The sequence below is a fragment of the Hesperophylax consimilis genome, chromosome 3 (assembly GCF_061612785.1).
Source record: "Hesperophylax consimilis isolate HC1 chromosome 3, BYU_Hcon_1.0, whole genome shotgun sequence".
In the NCBI taxonomy this organism is placed as follows: Eukaryota; Metazoa; Arthropoda; class Insecta; order Trichoptera; family Limnephilidae; genus Hesperophylax; species Hesperophylax consimilis.
In genome coordinates this window covers 10,962,631-10,984,238 of record NC_142838.1, presented here as the reverse complement: position 1 = coordinate 10,984,238, position 21,608 = coordinate 10,962,631, and the positions used below count along the sequence as shown (strand labels likewise).

The window sequence follows — 21,608 nt, the reverse complement described above, 5'->3', positions numbered from 1 at the left end:
ATAGTTAGATACCTATTACTAGAATTAGAACTGACGAAATAGATTCAGACAGAGCAGCTAATGTGTTCTATAATATTGTAAATGATGTGTCTCCGAGGTTTCTCACGAACGTTCTGGTTAAATAAAACTCCGGCATCAACAAAACATTTTTATTGTGATAGATTTTCAATGGCTCTGATACGTTATTTAGCAGACGGTTGGAATAATATGGTCCCTGAACTTGAGGTTCCCCCTTATTTACTGTCTCCTCGGTATCTACAATTCTAGACAGCTAACGCCATCTATGGGTAACCTAATAAAATAATCCAGTGACATATATAGGTGATCTCATACACCAATATCAAGGATATTACAGTAAGTATATTAAACATTACACATTATTTAGTAGATAAGTCTATATTAAGATAAGATAAGTATATATTTTATTCCTTTCATTTTCTTATAGTATATCCCTTTCTATTATCTTTTATTTTATTTTTTACAAACTCTAAATGCCTTTTAGACATTTTATAAGCACTTCATTCTTACTCGTATATTATTTTATCTTCATTGTATATTATTACATATAATTTCTTACTTTGATTTATTACTATACTACAGATTGCTACTTATATTATATTTATATCTCTTTGTTTTTTCATAGTTTTAACCTTACTTACTATTTACTGATTATACCATTATACTTACATTTATATTGTTGCATTCCTTATGTTGCTGTACTATTCTCCGTAAATTAGTATGTTAATGGCACTTGTTGTGCCGTATATGTGAAATAAATAAAAAGTCAAAAAATTTATTTAACCCTTATTTTCAAATACCCAACGGTTCGCATATGGCTCGCGAGCAGCTCTTTGCCGACTACTACGCCGTAGATGCCGTCCAGTATAGTAAACCTAGTCAAATATAATGTGCCAGAACAAATAACCCTTATTGATTTATTGAACAAATAATAAAAATTACATCAACCTTTCGGCGGAGTGTTCACAGTAGTACTGACACCGGTGGCGTGGTCCCGCATATTGAATTACTTGTCAGATTTGGCGGTTTTCATCTCTAAATCAACTCAAGACGAAATTCAGCTTTGGTACTGCTGCCTAAATAAACACGAAACACCCTTTGGAATGAAAATTCATTCAGACTTTTCACAACTTATCGTGTATTTTTATCTCCTATGTAAACACTAAATACGGGATCTCATATTTTATCTCTTAGCGTGGGCCAAATAAACAAAAAATTAATATCCTTTTTTTAATAACATGTAATCCTGTTGTAGACCAGTATTATTTTCTTTGTGTTTACAATATGCTGAATGATAAAGAATTTTTCAGAAAATGAAATTAAAAACAAGTATGTTAAGCTTAAAGTAATTTTTGGATTGAAAAATCTTACTTTAAATAAGTTGTTTTTTTTTAATTGACTTATATTGAATATTTTATTTGAATATCAAATGCCATTAAAAAATTAAAACTAAGTAATACACAGTTTAATTAATGTATTTATTGCCCATCTCTAAAATACTTTTATACAATCTTATACATATTTTTTACAAGGCCTGTCTCACTAGGCACATCCTGTGTTAAGACAGGCCAGTTTATTTTATCGATTGATTAGTACATTTAAGGTTATTTTTGAAAGGTTTTTTTTGATAAGTTGAAAGCTAAAATTAATGAGAAATTTATTTAATTCAGTTTCATATTTGTTGACAATAATAGAGAACTAATTATATTTGTGTGAGTTGACTAATTATTACACGACACACGATTTGTTGATGGTCCAATCTTTGAATCAATCCAAGATTTGAAATTTGTTTAGATTTTTTAATATTCTTCTTTAATCAGGAAAATTATTGCATATTTTAGTCCCAGTGTATTTGCAATTTCCTTAGCCAAATGTTGTATAGAGAATTTGTTAAGGTTCTTTCTATTAAAACCGCGTGTTTTACGTAAAAAACGACTTGTTTTTTTTTAAATAGATGAAAAATTTGTTGTATATATATACACATACAGTGCTTGTTGTAATTGGAAATTTGAGTATCACTTTACTGATTAATTTTGAAGCTTTCGATAATGAATCTATGGCTGATAGTGTTGCTCCTGCCCATGGGATTATTCCATACTCCGTGATCTATAGACAAAGATAATGGTACACAATTTTCATACATTTTAGTTCGAGATTTATTTAAATATTTTTTAAGAAATAAATATTTTAACTAAGCTTGTTCGTGATAGTAGGCAATGTGAATTCCATTATAGATGGACTAACGTAAAACCAAGGTATTTGACATGTTCCGATCGATCTAGGCAGTAAAAAACGTAAAACTAAGGATTTTGACATGGTCCGATCGATTTACGCGGTGAAAACTTAATAATCTGTCAAAATAAAGCAAAAAGCCTGTAAGACACTTATGTTTAATTATTTTTTTTGATTTACTTTAATTTTGTGAGTAAAATAATAAGAATGCCGCAGACGCGTATGCCTAGGGACATTATTTAGTTTGTATCTATGTTCCATTTATCTCTAAGGATGGGTTGTTTCAGAGAATTTGAACAATTTATCAAATTTCGAGTTCAGTTATTATATCATTATTGTTTCACAATACTTAAATAATAACAGAAATTGGATAGAACCTTCACAGAACTTGAAAATCACAATGAAATTTGATGATCTTTCAAATTCTTCGAAACAATCCTAAGAAAATAAATAAAATTTTTAATTTAATTATTTAAGACAATATTAGCGATTCTTAAATGAAAATCTTAAAACTAAAATCAGAAAAAAATACGGTCACATCTAGAATTCTAACCCAAGACCCTTGCCTTGCCGGGGCACCGCTCTACCAACTGAGCTAATGGGACGCTATCTCCTTCGGTCTAATAATAAATTCGACACCAAGAAATATTAAATGAAATAATAATAATTTTTTGATCAGTCATAATGAAATTCAAAAAATATTAACTGTACAAGTAGAAAAAAATTATAAAAGTTATTACTAAAAGGACTTTACAAATAAAGGAACAATGTTACAAATACTAGCCCCTAGGTAACACAATGCGTACGGAAAAATTTTCATCTGAAATATATTCAAGCCTTGGAAATCTGGATGTGCGGATTATATGAACATCAATAATGTATGCTTTTATTATTTACACAATGTACTGCAGAATCCCTCGCAGCTACGAGTATATTCTTCTATACCATATTTTGATCAAAATGTTGCTCTTTGATTAAAAAATTTCTTTAGAAACTCAGCGTGCGTTATTTTATACAATTTCTAGAATTTCTGCAACAGAATTTGTCAGCGCTTAAAGCCGAAATGATTAGTTTTATAATTTCAAATTTTTTATTAAAACCACACGGGCCACGTTGTGCTGTTTTTGTCACGAAACATCAAAGGCCGCCGAGTCACGTTGTGTTATATCGGTCACCGTCCTCACGTCCCCAAAAACTCTTTCTATCTTATTTTGCATTATGATACAACAGTTTTAAAAACAGAAAACATTGATCTTTCTCTTTGCATTTAAAATTGTAATATTTAATACGTAGGTATATGGGTAAAACATTTGAAATTGAAAGACTCGCGATTTTCCGAGTACAGTAATTAAGGTCATTAACGATAGTGTATTGTTAGATCAGAGATCCCCAAACATTTTTTTTCCGTAGACCATATGCCATTTTTTTCTGCATTATGTAAACTCCCTGCTCTTGTTATATTGATTTTTTACAAATTCTTTAACTTAAATGTGCTATTGAAGCTGACATATTGATAGGGCTTACTTTAGAGTGGAAAATTAAAAATGTTAAAATTAAGTTTTTCATACAAAAAAACTCTTAATGGGATGGATGAGCCTGATTGGATATCAAAATTTCATTGTTTCAATCAATAAATATTACTTTACCATGTTGCACTTTGAAAACTATTCTACTAGAAACCACAGAAAAAAAACATTTCCGAAAAACGTGGCTTGAAGGGATTTACCAAAACACAGTCGACATAATAATTAGGAAATTTCGGTACACATCTATTATAACAAATTATTACGTAAGTACCTACGATACTATTTGTGGTTTTTTTTAAAGAACATTCTCGAGTTACGAATAACCTGACAATATTTAAAAATCTCCTACTATCACAACAGTAAGCGGAAAATGTTGCTTGTTTTGTGATTGAGACTTAGCCAGCCGAATAATCGAACACACCACGCCTGGGTGGCACCCAACTGCGATGTCAACTCAGCCACCGACCGGTAATAAGTTAACTGTCTTTGATAAATACATTTACGGGAAGCAAAAATTCTGGTGACTTACTGCCTAAATGGAATCCACTCTCGTGACTATTTACATCTCAAACACCCCTAATATTTTTCACTGTCATGGATCCCTGGAGGTCAAAGTAGACCCCTGGGGGTCGATATAAACCACTTTGGGAATGACTGGTCTAGATCCAGGGGTTAAAAAACCAATCTCGTTCTTGATGGAATAAATAATGGTAAAATTTCAAAAATACTGGACACGTTTAGAAAACAATTCGATTCAACTTAATTACTTTAAGAAATATTTTCATCGGGGGAAATGGAAAATTCCTTTTTTTAATCCAAGTTAAAAATTTCACGTGTTTTGACCATATGGTTGATCTGACTTCTATCGTATATTAATTATTTATATAACCAAAGCTAAAAACATAATAACGTATTTTGCATATACTCTTTCATCTCCCCCGACGTGAATACTCGTCTCCTGTAGTAATGGAGCTAAAACCAGGTGTTATTTTTGGTAATGCGTAAAGCGTGTCCAGCGAATCTATAAAATTATGTAAATTAATAAAGAAAATTGGTAGAAATGTTACTTAATCTTGTATCTTCATTAATATTCTCCCAGATAAATAATTTACCTTTCATCTTTTTCATAATGGATATAAATTTAACACTACCAAACGGTATGAGACGATGAATGAGAATGAACGAAACAATTAATATAGATAGTTGTTTACAAATATTATTTTTATTAAAATACCCATCCCTACCATCGCAATGTACTTAGTATTAAGTCGGTAGAATTCTGAGTGGATCGCCAAAAATCTGAACAAAGAAAAAACTTGAGTATTTCCCATAAAGATTCCCTAATTATCGAATTCGGTTCATTCTGAGATTTCGCAAACAAGTCATAAATTTTTCTTGTCACGGACTAACTACAGAAAAAATTCCACTGGCTACCTAATACAAGACACCATTATCATAAACCAAGTCCTTCACTATAAATTTCGCCATTTTCTGTGATAAACTACATAATTAGAAGCAAACATTTAAGGAAGTTTCTTAACAAAACATTATTTGTAAGAACTGCTTTTGCTTTATTTTGAGTCTTAACACCAAACTATTGGTTTTCTCGTTGCTCGGAGACATGAATTGTTTGGAGTAAAATTTTGACCAAACATAAGTATCTTACCATACATGAGTATTTGTCTCACTTGATCGTGCCATGCCTTCCTCATTACATTCTTCTTACACCCATTCCTCCATTCGTGACGTGCGCCTCATTTTACTGCAAATAATTATTTGATTTGTGTCTTCCTCTGGCGTCTGTGATTTTTTCTACAATTCACTGCTGTATCACATATTGTTACCTTAGAAAAGCTTCACTATACAGACTTTACTTTGACTCCATTCTTATGTAGAGATATAGCTCAAGTCTTTCTCGGGCGTCCCTGACTTCTTCTGATATCAAACTACTCTCTAAACACTCTTGGTACTAATAAAAACAAACTTTGAAATTTTCAGCCAAAGCGGTCCTGTAGTTTTGGAGTCTCTAGGGTACAAATAAAAAAATATTAATTTATATTAACATAGAAAGAAGAAAGATATTACAAACAAAAATGAAATGTGAAAACTTCAAATGAATCCAAGTTGTAACTTTCTAGTGTGAGTTCGAACAAACTACTATAGGTGTTTTACATTTTACTATCGGTGTTTTTTCGTTTTACATGTAATTTACATGTAATTGTAGATCTAAAAAAAGCATACGACTATGGAAGGTGTTGTCCAAGTATGGAGTGAATACAAATCTGACTCAGGCAATTGCGTCTCTGTATGAGGGAAGCGTTGCATGTGTTAGAGTAAACGGTGGTTTTACGGGGTGGTTTGATATCACAAAGGGTGTTAAACAAGGCTGCGTAATGTCACCGTGGTTATTCAATCTATACATGGATAATTGTATGCAAGAATTGAAAGAGGTGGGATTGGGCGCGAATTTGAATAATTTGAAAGTATGTTGCCTGTTGTATGCTGATGATGCCGTGCCGATTGCTAAAAGTATAGATGATCTACAGTCTCTCGTGTCTAGGATGAACGAAGTATGCATAAAGAATGAGTTAATGATGAATGTAAGTAAGTCTAAAGTAATGGTATTTGAAAGAGAGAGTACGAAAACAGTGTGCAATATAATTTTGAATGAGGAATACTTGGAGCAGGTGGATGAGTTTGTGTATTTAGGAAGTATGTTTACGAGAGATGGGAAGGCTGACAGAGATATTGAAAGAAGGGTAAATGCAGGTATTTCCGTTAATGGAGGACTGAACGCCGTTGGCGCTAACAAAAAATTGTCCAAAGAAGCGAAGTTAGCAGTCCACAACGGCGTGCTGGTACATACCTTGATGTGTGGAAGTGAGGCATGGAACTGGCAAAGAAAGGATGAAAGTAGATTAAATGCTGTTGAAATGAGATCCCTGAGGCGTATGTGTGATAAAACTATGTTTGATCGTATGAGGAATGTGGAGATCCGCAAAGAGTGCATGGCTAATGTAAGCGTAATGAGTAAGATTATTTATTTATGCTTTTTTTTTTTTTATGCTTTTTATTTATGCTTTAATATATTTGTTAAACAATGGTATAGTATATTGTCCTCCACGCTAGGAGTTCACCTGTGTTGTGGAGGACTTTTTCAATTGTAAAGTTATATAATTCTAAAACAATACAGTGGAGTTGGTTACACAGAGAAACATTAAAAATTAAAATATAAAATCGATTTTTCCATAGTTATAACAGTAGTTTTTCCATAGATATTCCAAAAAAGTGAAATATAAAAAATTAAATATTAACAGGATTGTAGCCAGTTATGAAAGGAATGCTTAGATGGTTTGGGCATGTAGAGCGAATGAGCGAAGATAGGAGCGTAAGGAGGATATATGATGCAAATGCGAATGGTAGCAGAAGTCGGGGACGCCCGAGGACGACATGGCACGATCAAGTGAATCAGATACTCGAGTCGGGCCATGTCAAGAGTCAGAATAATAGAAGAGTATGTATGAGACGATGTATGAATGTGAATGAGGCAAGACGTGTGTGCCAAGACCGAGTTGTTTGGCGGTCCGTCCTCTCTGCCTACCCCTGCGGGGAAACGGCGTGATGGTTAGTTAATTTAATTTTTTTTTAATTTTATTTAATACATGTTACATTGTTTTGAAATTTACATAAAGTAGATATAATGAATCACCATACTAGGCGGCTGCCTGTTTCATGGTGACCAATTGAGTGTAATTACTTTGTATGAAATATGAAATCTAGTGTAAACATATGAAATTAGTAACTATAGATGAAGCTAAAATTTTGGAAAAATTGTAATAAAGAGTAGAAGATAGAAATTAGAAAGGAGAAAGGAGAAAGAAGTAAATTAGCATTAGATTGTAAAAATGTACATAATTATATATATAATTTTTAATATGTGTGCATGCAAGCACACATGTGTATATAGCAGCAGACATACCTATATACATATAACAACACATGTATACATACACCCATATGACGCATCCTCACGCATATAAACAATATATACACCTCTATCTGAGTACTTGGAATAGGCTACTAACACTATAACAATCACACATCAAAAAATCCCCGAGCGCTTTCCTGAAACTGTCGTATTTGGCTATTGATTTTATTTCTAACGTTAAATTATTGAATATTTTTGGAGCAAGAAAGTTAAATTGTCTTTGTGCCATTGAGGTTTTTATTGGGAGAATAGTATAATTGGATTTGTTGGAATATCTTGTATTATGGGTCGATTCAAAAATATTTTTTTTCGTATGTTTGAATTTATAGTAGGAGGATATGTTTTGACGTATAAGGATTTTATGTTGAGTACTTTGAAGTCGTTAAATAAGTCCTTCGTGGGGTGAATATAGTGTACTTTGTAAATAGTCCGCATTATCAATTTTTGAGCTTTAATTAATGGATCTAATATCGTGTTAGAGCATCCTCCCCAGACTACTATACCGTAAGATATAATTGATTGGCATAAAGAAAAGTATACCGTTTTTAGTGTATTTTTATTTAGAATATTTCGTAATGACCTGAAGATATATGCCATTTTCCGTATACGGTTTGTAACATTTATTACGTGATCTTCCCATCGTAGTTTATTGTCAATTATTACACCCAAATATTTGATGGAATCTACTCGTTCTAGTGGATTGCAAAGACAACTAGAGTTATCTCTACAAAAATGTATTTTTAGTGTACGATTGATTGAAGGCTGACTCGGAATATTAAGACTCAACGTTATATATTTCGTTTTAGTTATGTTTAGGGTGAGTAGATTATCATCCAACCACTGTTTAATAATTTGCAATGTTAGATCCGCTCTATGAAATGTTTCTTCCCATGTCTTACTTTTTAGTACTAGGGCAGTGTCATCGGCGAAAGTGATTATATTGCCATCAATAATAGATAGTTTACATAAGTCATTGATATAAATGAGAAAAAGTGTGGGACCGAGTACACTGCCCTGTGGCACACCAAAGTTAATGCTAGTTGAATGGGATGGTTTATGCGATGGTAGCTTAACACATTGCTTTCTGTCTGTGAGGTACGATTTGAACCAATCAAATGCCTTATTCTTTATTCCGATTTTTTTAAGCTTGGCTAGAAGGATTGGATGAGATACTGTATCAAATGCCTTAGCTAAATCCAGAAATACTGCCAAACATTTATCACCTTTGTCTAAGGCTTGTGTTATATGTGATGTTAGTTCTAAAATAGCTGAATCTGTATTTAGTCCTTCTCTAAAGCCATACTGGTTTGACGAGAGTATGTTATATTTTGTAAGATGGTCGATAAGTCTTTTTTTTACTATTTTTTCAATAATTTTTGATAGTGATGATAATATAGAAATTGGTCTGTAGTTTGTTATGTCAGCAGGATTTCCGGATTTAAAAATTGGTTGAACTAGGGCAAGTTTGAGTTTGTTTGGGAATTCACCTTTAGTGAGACTGAGGTTAATGATATGTACTAATGGATGGATTATAAAGGGTTCAACTGTTTTTAGTATAGTTGAGGAAATTTTGTCATGATTGCACGAATGAGAGGGCTTTAATTGTCTAACAGTTTGAGAAATTTCATCGTAGTTGGTCGGGTTTAAGGTGAGTATATTATCTGTTTCACTGGCACATTGATTGATAATGTCGGCAAGGGCATTTTCATCGGTTGATGTCTTATTTAAAATCTTTGATGCTAGATTTTTACCGATATTGCAAAAGTATTCATTTATGTGATTGGTCACAGTGTCTGGATGGTCATTTAGAGAGGTGTCTTGGCCGTTGATGTTTAATTTATTGATTGGTTGTACTAGGTGATCAGTGTTAGATATTTCTTTGACGATATTCCAAATTTGTTTGTTATTATTACCGACTCTGGACAGTTTTTCTTTGTAGTAGTTTTCTTTTGTGGTTTTAATGATATTATTACATATATTTCTGTACTTTTTTATAAAATATTTGGGCTTGAATGTCTGGATTATTGAGTAAGTTTTTGTGAAGCTTGTCCCGTTTATTAATACAAAAAATTAGGCCATCTGTTATCCATAGTTTCAGTTTTTTATTTTTTGAATTATTCACATGGGATTCTTCAGTGACATCCTCAATATGTTGCAAGAGAGTTTCAGAGAAAGTATTAAAAGCAATGTCTACGTCTGTGGAGTTTAGAGTGGAGAGCCAATTTTCTAAAATAATTTTAGAAGTTAGTTTCTCGAGATTAATGTGTTTCTTTTTTATATTACTACGTGACGTTTCGGTAGTGGGTTTATTATGCATAAAACCAATTGCTATTGAGAAATGGTCCGTTATGGTTGATTGATATATAATTCCTTTTGCATTTTTTTTTATCGTAGAAATATGTGATCAATACATGAGTTACTAGTATCAGTTACTCTAGTAGGAGCATTAATATAAGAAATAAGCCCGTGTTGAGTCATGAGATTTTTATAGTCGAGTGTTTGTGATGCTTTTGGTTTAAGTAAATCTATGTTAATGTCACCGATCACCATTAGCTCTTCATTTGGTGTACAGTTAAATAAGGCCAAGTCTAAAGATTTAAGGAAGGATGAAATATTTTGGTGTTTAGGTGACCTGTATAGTGCAAGAATTGTGGTTTGGATGGTTTTAGTTAACTATCTTATCGTATTTAGTTAACTATTTTAGTTAGTTAGTTAGTCAGTTAACTATCTACTAAAGAATCAGCTTTAATCTTAATGCCTTTTAGTAAGCGTTCAGAGATGGTTTTAAAGGGAATTATGTAAATACGAATGTTAGAAGAAGCGCGCTAATATTAAAAAAACGATAACAATGGTGAAAATATTTAATAAAATACGACTCCTTTGAAATAAAGCAAAAATCTCTCTCAACAAATGCTTTTGTTGTATATAAAGATACACTGTGAATTTTTCATTCCTATAACATATTAAATAACAAACAAACGTGTTTTTAATAATTTTCGAAGCTTACATTGCGATTTTTTTCTACGAAGAGATTTTCATATAATTAACATTTCGATATAACAAATGTTTAAGTATTATCTTCAACTTAATTTTTTTTTTGGAATTGGGTATGCAGAGCTTAAGCGCCAGCTACAAAATTAATCAAAAGCCTTAAGTTTTAAACTTAATGCCTAAATTAATTATGGAGAGTTGTTTCACATCTACCGCTTAATAATTAAATTTCATCCTTGCACTGACTTAGTAGGAATAATTGATGTGTATTTCTTCCTAATTCCAGCCGATGCGCCACAGATTTCCTTGCGCTGTACCAAGGGTCCTCCCCCACGGACCCGCTTCTGGCGAAGGTCTGCGAGCCTAGGCCGACCTTCCTGGAGTTCGCTGGCCCAAATCTGCTGCTGGAGTTCAGGTCAGTCAAATTGCCCATCGATCGTCTCGTCTTGGAAGACTTACTGGATATTTGAATTTGAATATGATATTAGTGTTACTTTTTATTGCCATACAAATGAAGAAGAGAAAAATACGATCGTAATGATATTTGATTTATTTGTATGTTGACAAATAAATTTTCTACAATAATTTAGAGAACGCCTTTTTTATTTTTCGCCAAATCGATATGTTCGTGCTAGGGGCTTTTGTGACGCCACGCTAGCCAACGTTTATAAAGGCTGTTCCGAGTCCCGGAACAGCTTCGAAATTTTCGATTAATTCTAGTTTCAAAATCAATGATAATTTGTGAATATTTTATATTTTACATTTTAAGTGCAACAATCAGAACCAGAAAAAAAACTAAAAATTTTATACGTGTTTTTAACAGTAGGTATCCATCAAGTAGTATCTCATTGTTTTATTCTGCTATTGTAATCATTTCTGAGAAATTAATGAATTAATTATTCATAATAATGTTTAATACTTTGACGGTTGTGGTACAGTGCGAATATATTAATTAGTGCAGACGTAACCCCTAAATGCCACAGAACTTACCTTTAATAATGTGTATATATATGTAAAAGTCTTCAAAGCTTGAATAAATAAATTAATTAATGATAGGAACAAGGAAGATGTGTGATGAACCATTAAAGGTATGAAACTTGGCACACAAAGGTGTTGCCAACATCCATTACCCATACTAATGCAAACCTCTCGTACACCGTATCTCCTATAAATTTCTGTTATCTGTAGGTACTTACGTAAACTAACATGGTATTAATTGATGTGTTGTTAGTTCTGGGGACCACGTGCCGCCCTACGACTATAACGGCTTCATGGCCAGCATCGAGTTCTTCGAGAGGCCCGCCACAACAGCCGCCCCCGCTGCCCTCAGCCTCAACACCACGCACTCCCAGGACTCTGCCGTGGCCCACGCTCCAGGTAAACCCAATTTCACTACCGATTCACTTTCACATTCCACTGTATGTTTCCCTATTACCACCTCGAAGTATTCCACTGTACTTTTCCCTATTACCACCTCGACTTATTTCACTGTACGTTTTCTTGGAATAATCAGATTTGGTGTTCACTCATGTTGAGGTTAAAATCAATCGTAAAAGATCAATGGTTTCGTTGCTTGTGTGGCACGTAGCGCCGTCTTCTTTCTCTTAAACTCTTTTATTAAAATTGTTAAAATCTCAATTCGATTGTTGTGAAATTCTGCATTTAATAAATCTACATGTACCTGTATAAACAACTAGACAAATATGAAAATTTTATATAAATACATCGATTCCAACTATAGTTTGCCTTCCCCAATGTTTAATAGACTTTGTAACAAATTTTAAATGATGTGGATGTACAGGGTTTTCCAATAAGAGGTGTTATTTTGATATTCAATCGTAAAAGATCAATAGTTTCATTGCTTTTGTGGCACGTAGCGCCGTCTTGTTGAAAGTAAACGTTGTCCAGATCAATACCATCCAATTCCGGCCATAAAAAATCATTAATCATCTCTCGATAGCGCAATCCATTCTCCGTAACTGTTGCTCCAGCCTCATTTTCAAAAAAGTAAGGACCATAAAATGCACCAAATAGTCACACTTTGAGGATAGAGAGGCGTTTCAACAATAACTGTTTGGTTTTTTCGAGCCCCAGATGCGACAATTTTGCTTGTTGACGAAGCCACCGAGGTGGAAATGGGCCTCATCACTCAAGATGATTTGCATTTGATTCACTCAAGTGAATTTTAATAATTTCAATGCGTTGTTGAAGCGTGTATCGTTCCATTTTTTATCAATGGCGTAGTTTCTACTTGTCAAATGTCAAAAAAATTACAGCTTCAAAGTAACATCTACTGAAATAGCGGGCTATTCAAAATAACACCTCTTATTGAAAAACCCTGGATAATTAAACAATAAGTAATATGTGACTATTTAATATCTCCAATATATAAAGTCTCATAATCATCAATGAATCATTACAATTATCTACAAATATAAATAATTATGCGTACCTAAAATACAATACAACACTACCTGAATCTTTTATTAAAATTGTTAAAATCTTAATTCGATTTGTTGTGAAAATCTGCATCAAATAAATCTACATGTACCTATATGAACAACTAGACAAACATGAACATTTTATATAAATACATCGATTCCAACTATAGTTTGCCTACCCCAAAGACTTGGTAACAAATTTTAAATGATATGGATGTATTCGACAATAATTTGAAGCTGACAAACTTCAAACGCCGTATTTTTTTTCCACCTGGTATGAATTATTGTTAAAAATAATTTTATACGTTTTTGTTATAATAATTATTGATTTAGAGTACATATATTGGCAAATATCTATTTTTATTTCACTTATTTAAATTTGGCATTTTGTTAACTCTTATGTCATGCCACTTATATTCTTTCATTGTAATGTTCAAAAAATTTGTACTGAATCGTGTGTAAAAGCCATTCGGGCGTTTAAATAATGTAAGTAAATAACTAGGTAGGATTAAAATAATACTTCTTACAATACTTTTACCCTACACACATACTAGTAAGCATATAAAAATACATGTGTATTCGAAAGCAACGTTGTGTCAAAATTTCAAAGCAATCGGTGAAGAATTTTCGGAGATTTAAGATTTTGAACAATCGTACACTTAATTTTACTTCTGTAGATATTTTTGAATGGCCATCGATATTTGTTGATGTTTGTATATATTGTACAATATTCTTTTTTTTTAATCATATTTAACCATTTTTAGATATTTGATATTGAAAGAAGGGTAAATGCAGGTAATTCCGTTAATGGGGGACTGAACGCAGTTGGCGCTAACAAAAAATTGTCCAAAGAAGCGAAGTTAGCAGTCCACAACGGAGTGCTGGTACCTACCTTGATGTATGGAAGTGAGGCATGGAACTGGCAAAGAAAGGATGAAAATAGATTGAATGCTGTTGAAATGAGATCCCTGAGGCGTATGTGTGGTAAAACCATGTTTGATCGTGTGAGGAATGTGGAGATCCGCAAAGAGTGCAAGGCTGATGTAAGCGTAATGAGTAAGATTAAGAAAGGGACGCTTAGATGGTTTGGGCATGTAGAGCGAATGAGCGAAGATAGGAGTGTAAGGTAGATGCAAATGTGAATGGTAGCAGAAGTCGGGGACGCCCGAGGAAGACATGGCACGATCAAGTGAATCAGATACTAGAGTCGGGCCATGTCAAGAGTCAGAATAATAGAAGAGTATGTCTGAGACGATGTATGAATGTGAATGAGGCAAGGAGTGTGTGCCAAGACCGAGTTGTTTGGCGGTCCGTCCTCTCTGCCTACCCCTGCGGGGAAACGGCGTGATGGTTAGTTAGTTTTTTTTTTTAACCATTTTTTTTATTATTTTAACACACGCGTTTAGATGATCTCTGATCTGGTCACTGGTCACTGCTTCCAATGGCCAGAGGTAACAGTTCGGAGCTATATATCAATTCCACCCCATATGCCTCACAATCAGGGGACTATGTCTCTATCTTTTTACGCGGTTCCGTGGCCATTAACCGCATATTTTGAGAGTTCTAATTTATGAGGTCCCAGATAATGATCTGAGAATTCCAAAATCCATTCCCGTTAATCTCAATAATAATAACATTATGTTTATTTGATTCCCAGATTTGCATTAGGAAAATCTGTTTTTTTTAATTAATAGGGGAGGCACGTCCTGGAAAATACTCACCCAATAAACTCTGGCACCCCTGCCAACTCACCAAACGTTGCGATCCACTTCGGGTAACCAATGGCAGAGGTGTTGGTTATCCAATAAATGGTTCTCGGAGCGGCGATACCAAACCCGCCTCCCAAATTGATGAAATTGTTAGTTACCGCTTTGTTTCCTATAGACTGATTATAAATTTTGAGTTATAAAATTTAAATATCATATTTGTATATTTATACTGTTTAATAATTTTCTAATCCTTTTTTGTAAAAAAATGTTGTATTCTGTATTTAAAAGTACTTGTACCGTAAGCAAATCAGAGCACAGGAAAAATTACAAGATTTAAAGTTAAAACATTTGGCTTTTTTCCAGTCATAAAAGAAGAAAAGTACATCAACAAAGCAACTTAACCCAAACAATTACCTGATACTTGATAATACGTCTCATTATAATAAATTGAAAGGAAGTTAATTTGAGTTTTATCTTGTTTTCAAAAGCTGTTCAAAATATTGGTGCATGTCATTTCGTTCAAGAAAAGAGTTCAAACCATTGCATATTGCCTTCATTAACGATTTGCATGTGGAAAATTAAATGGATTATGCAAAACCAGTGGGATTTTGCTGTGCATGCTAATAGAGAAAATTTGCTCAGAAAACGAACATGTGATTATGCAAATCCTTCCATGTTCTTTTCAATCAGTCTGAAACCAATTTGTCATGCCATTCCGTTCTACGTATAAAATAAAGAAGAACACAAGAAATGCCTTGTGGGCGTGTTTCTTGATTCAAATATTTTCCCAATTGAGGCCTGAATTTTCAATACAAAACTGTGTTTACAGGCGAGTGCAGGTAGACAGAATGCTGGGCTAATGGACTAAATGGAACATTTGTTTCCATTAATTTTTTTGTGAAAGGCACTTCTTGTTTTATCTTATATTCTATGGTTCTACGCATTTATCGTTCGTCGGCATCGTTCTAAAGACACCGTGCCATATTTCAATTCAAATAAGCGAATGAAAATTGTCAATTTGGTTACGTTACAATCAACTCGAATTGTGACTCTCTGTCCAAAGCACCAACATTAACAAACTGTTTGTTTTAAAATGTCTTTGTGAATAAAATTCGATTTAGGGTGTAATGGATGAAGTATACAGGGTGAGGGACATATCTGAAAAACTATTGCCAGCAATTCTTCAGCTCATTTGGAGTAAAATTTGTGGAGATCACATTTGTCTTCATTGCGCCGGGCTAGTAGATTCTCTAATAGTGACCAGCTGCTAACCATATACAAATCTCAAGTATGCCCAACAATTTATTTTGGGAGCCACCTCTAGGCTGGAGCCCCACAATACTTGATAAACCTACTTGATTTTGAGCTAAAGAGGGCGGTCCGTCTGATAAAGTATTCATTGTTAACATGACTGATTGCGGTCATCAATGCTCAGACGCAATGTGAACATGCTGAGTCTGTTCTACAGGTATTAAATGCAGCATATTCTCTGGAATTAACAGCATTGATCTCCGGTGCACCGGTGCACGTACGTCCGCTTCATGATAACGGGCCTTAACTCTTTTTTTTGTGTAAGACGGCTCGTATGTGGAACGAGCTACTGTTTTTCCTTATTAATATAATCAGGGTCTCTTCAAGACCCGCATTAAAAAATATTTCCTGCAGCTCCTACCTTAACCCCTCTTCTCTACTCCCCTCTTAGTTCATAAATTGCCGGTTAAAGTTTGTCGGGTATGACCCTTAACGCCCCATATAGTAAAGTGGGTCGGTAAAGGTTTCAATATTTTAATTTATAGTGGTTATAATATTATCCCATTCTACCAGGTAATACGTTTTCAACTTTAACTGTCAGAACCTGTTCACCTGAAACAGCAAAAACTGTTAAACGGTGAACTCTGGCGTCATTTGCTCACCTATTTTCTGTAATTTGGAGGTGAGCGAAATTATTTTTAGCTCATTTCATTAATATAATATTATTGACTAATCTAGAGAGGATGGAGTAAAAGCATTTCTGGTTCAAATGGAAATTCCGAAATGGAATAGCATCTTCGAGAGGTGTAGTAGTATAGTGTAGTCATGAAAATCTAGTTGCTAAGAATGATTAGTATGTATTACTGCAGAATAGCATCTTCAATATGTGTAGTAATATAGTGTAGTCTCGGGAAGTTAGTATGTAAGAATGATTAGTATTAGTGCAGAATAGCATCTTCAACATGTATAGTAGTATAGTGTAGTCATGGAAAGTTAGTAGGTAAGAATGATTAGTTCGTATTAGTGTGATTAGTATGTATTAGTGTGTTAGTATGTATGATATCTTCAACATGTTTAGTGGTATAGTGTTGTCATGGGAAGTTAGTAGGTAAGAATGATTAGTATGTATTAGTTCTGAATGATATCTTCAACATGTTTAGTGGTATAGTGTAGCCATGGGAAGTTAGTAGGTAAGAATGATTATGTATTAGTGCAAAATAGCATCTAGTAGTATAGTTTAGTCATGGGAAGTTAGTAGGTAAGTATGATTACTATGTATTAGTGCAGAATGGCATCTTCAACATGTATAGTAATATAGTGTAGTAATGGGAAGTTAGTAGGTAAGAATGATTATGGATTAGTACAGAATAGCATCTTCAAGATGTGTAGTAGTATAGTGTAGTCATGGTAAGTTAGTAGGTAAGAAAAATAAGTATGTATTAGTGCAGAATTAAAAAAAAAACAGGCTAGCAAGCAATAATATTTTTTATTTATAATTTATCTTGTATTTCTTTCATTAGCCAATATTACGTACTGTCGTCTAATTTATCCGACACGGAAAAAACTTTTTAATATAAAATACTGTTAATTTATTAAAATGAATCGTTTTCCTGCTAAAATCGGGACTGCGGGCCTTTTACAGAGTTCATAAAAAAGTATCAGTTAAAATAGAATGTTTTATGAGGACAGCGAAACATGTATTCATACAATAACTAATATTTTCGCGTTCCTTAATCATATTTTTTTGACTGACTAATATTTTATTGGGAAATTGGCATGCTTTCACTTTTTTAACATGATCATTTTTCTCCGTGTAGCAAGTGCATGTCACAAAGTTAAGTTAAGTTTTAAATTATTAGAAATCTTAAAGCATCGAATTTTTTTAGAATGAAGCTTTGAAATAATGTATAATGTTGTTTGAATGTTGAAATTTTTAATAGACGGAGGATATCGTTAGATTCCGTATCGCACCGCAGACGACTATTAACCGTAATGATGTGTCGGCAAATTTAATGATTTGATTAGGATGTCGAGAAGAGAGAACCTTAGTACTTCATACTGAGTGAGATCTTTGGTACCGGGAGTCGATAATGGTTTGCAATCATTTTATAATATCAGTGATAAACTCCAAGCCAAGAAATTTAAAATTGCTCCAAATTCTCTCTGCACGTGTACAAGAATGTAGAAATAACTTTTTTCCTATGCCAGCCTATGAAAAAGATCTCCATTAAAAACAAAGTGAGACTATCGTTCTGAAAATATATGCCATAATAATTCAGCCAAATCAATGAAAACAATTTCTGATTTGTGAAGGCGCTTTTTAAAATGAAGTCACCTCCGTTTGCACATGGCGTACGCGTATTCTTTGTTTAGTGACGGAACCTTTACTGATATTATTTCATTTAAACGTCCAAACCAGTGAAACCTAGTTAACCCTTTTGTGATGGAAGGCTCTGTCCACCCATCCAACACATATGATTTACAAATAGAAATTGATTTGATCGCATAGCTTCGAACATAGATATTACTGCCGTCTTAAATTATAAATTACGCCGCAAGACTTTCTACCTTTAATATTACATATATTTTTCATTGGATCTACCTACGTGGTCTTTCGGTAATTGGAGAATGTTTGAAATGAAGGCGTCTCATAAAAGCAGGAGTTTGACAACTAATATTGACTTCGCGTTTGGGTCCCACCTAGGCGTAGTGTGTTCAATTCCTCGGCTGGCTAAGTCCTCCATCACAACACAAGCAACATTTTCCGCTTACTGTGGTGGTAGTAGGAAATTTTCAAATATTGTCAGTTTATTCGTAAACCATAAATGATCTTCTTACTTAAAAAATAAAAAAAATAAACAAAAATAAAATATATATATATAAATACTTATTTCACAATTTCCCGATTTAATTAACGATACTTACCTTAATAAGTAAATCAAATCTTCACCTGCCTCAAAATTTTATCTAAAGTATAAAAATAACATCCAATAAATTACACGTAAAACTGTGAAATTAGGTTTTAAAATACGTGTAATAAGTCTACCTAAGCAGTGTTTAAAATTACCTTTTGCCACGCGGACTCAAAAGTGGGGTAAATATTTTATGAAAAACGTAGAATAATAATGTGGTTGGCTCGGAGAGGTATGGTGCGGGGTAGAAAGGTAGGAAAAGGGGGGGAAAGGGCAATTTCTTATGTAAAACGTTTGTATGCAAATTAAATGGACCGAGGATGAAAGCTTAAATAAAGAATGAATGCGACATTTAGGTTGTTTTAACATAATAGAGACATACTTCATGAAGCGTGCGACTCGAAAACGGTTCTTGTGACTATTAAAAATAATCGCTAGATATTTACTTGATTGGGAGAAAATATATTTTTTTTGTTTTTCGATAGTAAGAAAGTCTTTGTATTTTCAGTTATTTTCGCATCGGAAAGCACTTGAATAGCAGAGATAATCACCCTTCTAGATAGTTCGTGGGATAGATAATCCTTGAAGAGAAATAAGCAAAACAAACAACAAATGAAATAAAATTATTTTATATTTGTTTTTCGATCCAAATCAAAATATTTCTGGTTAAAAAAATCGTAAGGTGATTTATCTTAACGGATGGCAGAAACATCAAAAAGTATTCCCTTTTGTTATATTGTATTCAACATGAAAAGAATCTAAACTTCCCGTAAACTGTATTTCAGTACCTACTTCTCTTGTTATTATTACGGTTCCCTCAGTTGAGAATAGTATTTATTTTTCGCTTAACAATTTATTCGTTCATTTATTCCCTACTTCGCTTTTACGTAACGATACCAATCAATTTCATTTTGTATTTTTTAGAAACCCCTACAGGTGAACAAGATGGGGGAAATGACGGTGGCACTGGAAGCCCGAAGCCGAAAACAATTGATAATATCAGACTGATAACGAAAGCAATTATTTCTGCAATATTCCAGCTCTGATTTGTATTCTTCTTTCCACACTGTTACCATTAAAAGCGAGGATCAGGCCTACTGACGCTTCAAACCACTTCTGGACATTTATGAATATTGCTTCTGACACGTGTAGACTGTGGGTATATTCCGCACTTTTTGTGAAAAATAAAATGTTCAAAATATATTAAAGTTTTCTTTTATGATACGTCATACTATTGTATCTTCAATAAAGTTGTACTAAGGTGGCAAACGAGTGTCGTAAATGTATTTTCTGTGCATTTTTAATTATTGTATTTATACCCTCAGGTGCGCTAATCACATACTAATCAGAAGGCTGCGGGTTCAATTCCCGTCGGTGCTTCAGGCTTATGATTATTACGTTTTATTATAATTTGTTATCCTTTGTGCGTTGCATTAAATCTTGTCTTGTGAACAAAGGTTTATCTTTTTTAAATAAAGTATATTTTAATTTAACTTTTATTTTCTTGAATGAAGTGTAAATTAACCCACTTCCCGACATCCAAGCGAGCTGAAACTCGCTACATAGACTCGTTTTCGATGACAATGAATTCCTTCAAGTTTTTGTTACAAACACGCATACACACGCAAACAATTATGAATTTATCTGATATTGAATGATATTACAGCCCTTAATATTAAAATTTGGCTCAGTTGTAAACAAGGTTGACTCCAGTCCTTGGTGAGGAAGGTTTAACCCTCTGTCAAACTAAAAATAAAATTTAATCACATATATTAATAAAAATACATTATTTTTTTAAGGGTTGATTTTCTTTCAACTAACTGATATAAAATATTAAAAATCTCTTCAAATTATTTGTAATGTTGTTAAAAACTGGACTACGGGCTCTAAACGACCGAACTGATAGGTTTCATGTTAAACTTTTCGCAAAAACGAAATGTATTAACGCGACGTCATCATTGTATCGACGAAAATCATTATATTTTCACATTTCGACATTATATATTAACAGGGCAGGTGCATGAAGAGGTGTTCCGATAGATTCGGAAAGTACTGACATTTTATTAGGAAACGGCCTGCTGTTCCTTTAACAAGATTTTAATATTTTTTGTATTTCTTTGGCATTCACTATGTAACAATTTCTAGACATTTTTTGTTTTTAATGAGTTTTTATTATTCACAATGTACATTTGTTACGTATAATTTTTTTTTATAAAATTAGCGACCGGTTTCGACACGTCCGTGTCATTAACTAGCTATTTTAAAACTAAATTTTTAAGTGCAGAAATATGGGGTTTTATTTAGTTTGGTTCTTTGGTGGGAGGGATTCGAGGGAGGGGGAGGGGGTTGAGAGGGAAACAGAGGGAGGAGTCAAAATAACGGGGAACATTGTCAATAGAGGTGATTTGCAAGGTGCTATTATTTTATTTACTATATTAATGCTTGAATTATTTTTTTTGTTGATTTCTAATGTTTCTAATGCGCACAAATTAAAATATTTATTAATGTTAGAATGTTTAAACTTAGTTTTATCCCGGTTG

General features: G+C 33.3%; 1 protein-coding gene across 1 annotated transcript in view; it reads left to right on the top strand.

Moving 5' to 3' along the window:
• The window catches only part of LOC149424941 (uncharacterized), a 460,249-nt gene that overhangs the window by 320,092 nt on the left and 118,549 nt on the right, over positions 1–21,608 (top strand). Inside the window, exons 8-9 of the mRNA XM_089646910.1 lie at positions 11,042–11,170; positions 11,987–12,132. Coding sequence (XP_089503036.1) covers positions 11,042–11,170; positions 11,987–12,132 — 275 coding nt within the window. The remainder of the gene's footprint in view (positions 1–11,041; positions 11,171–11,986; positions 12,133–21,608) is intronic.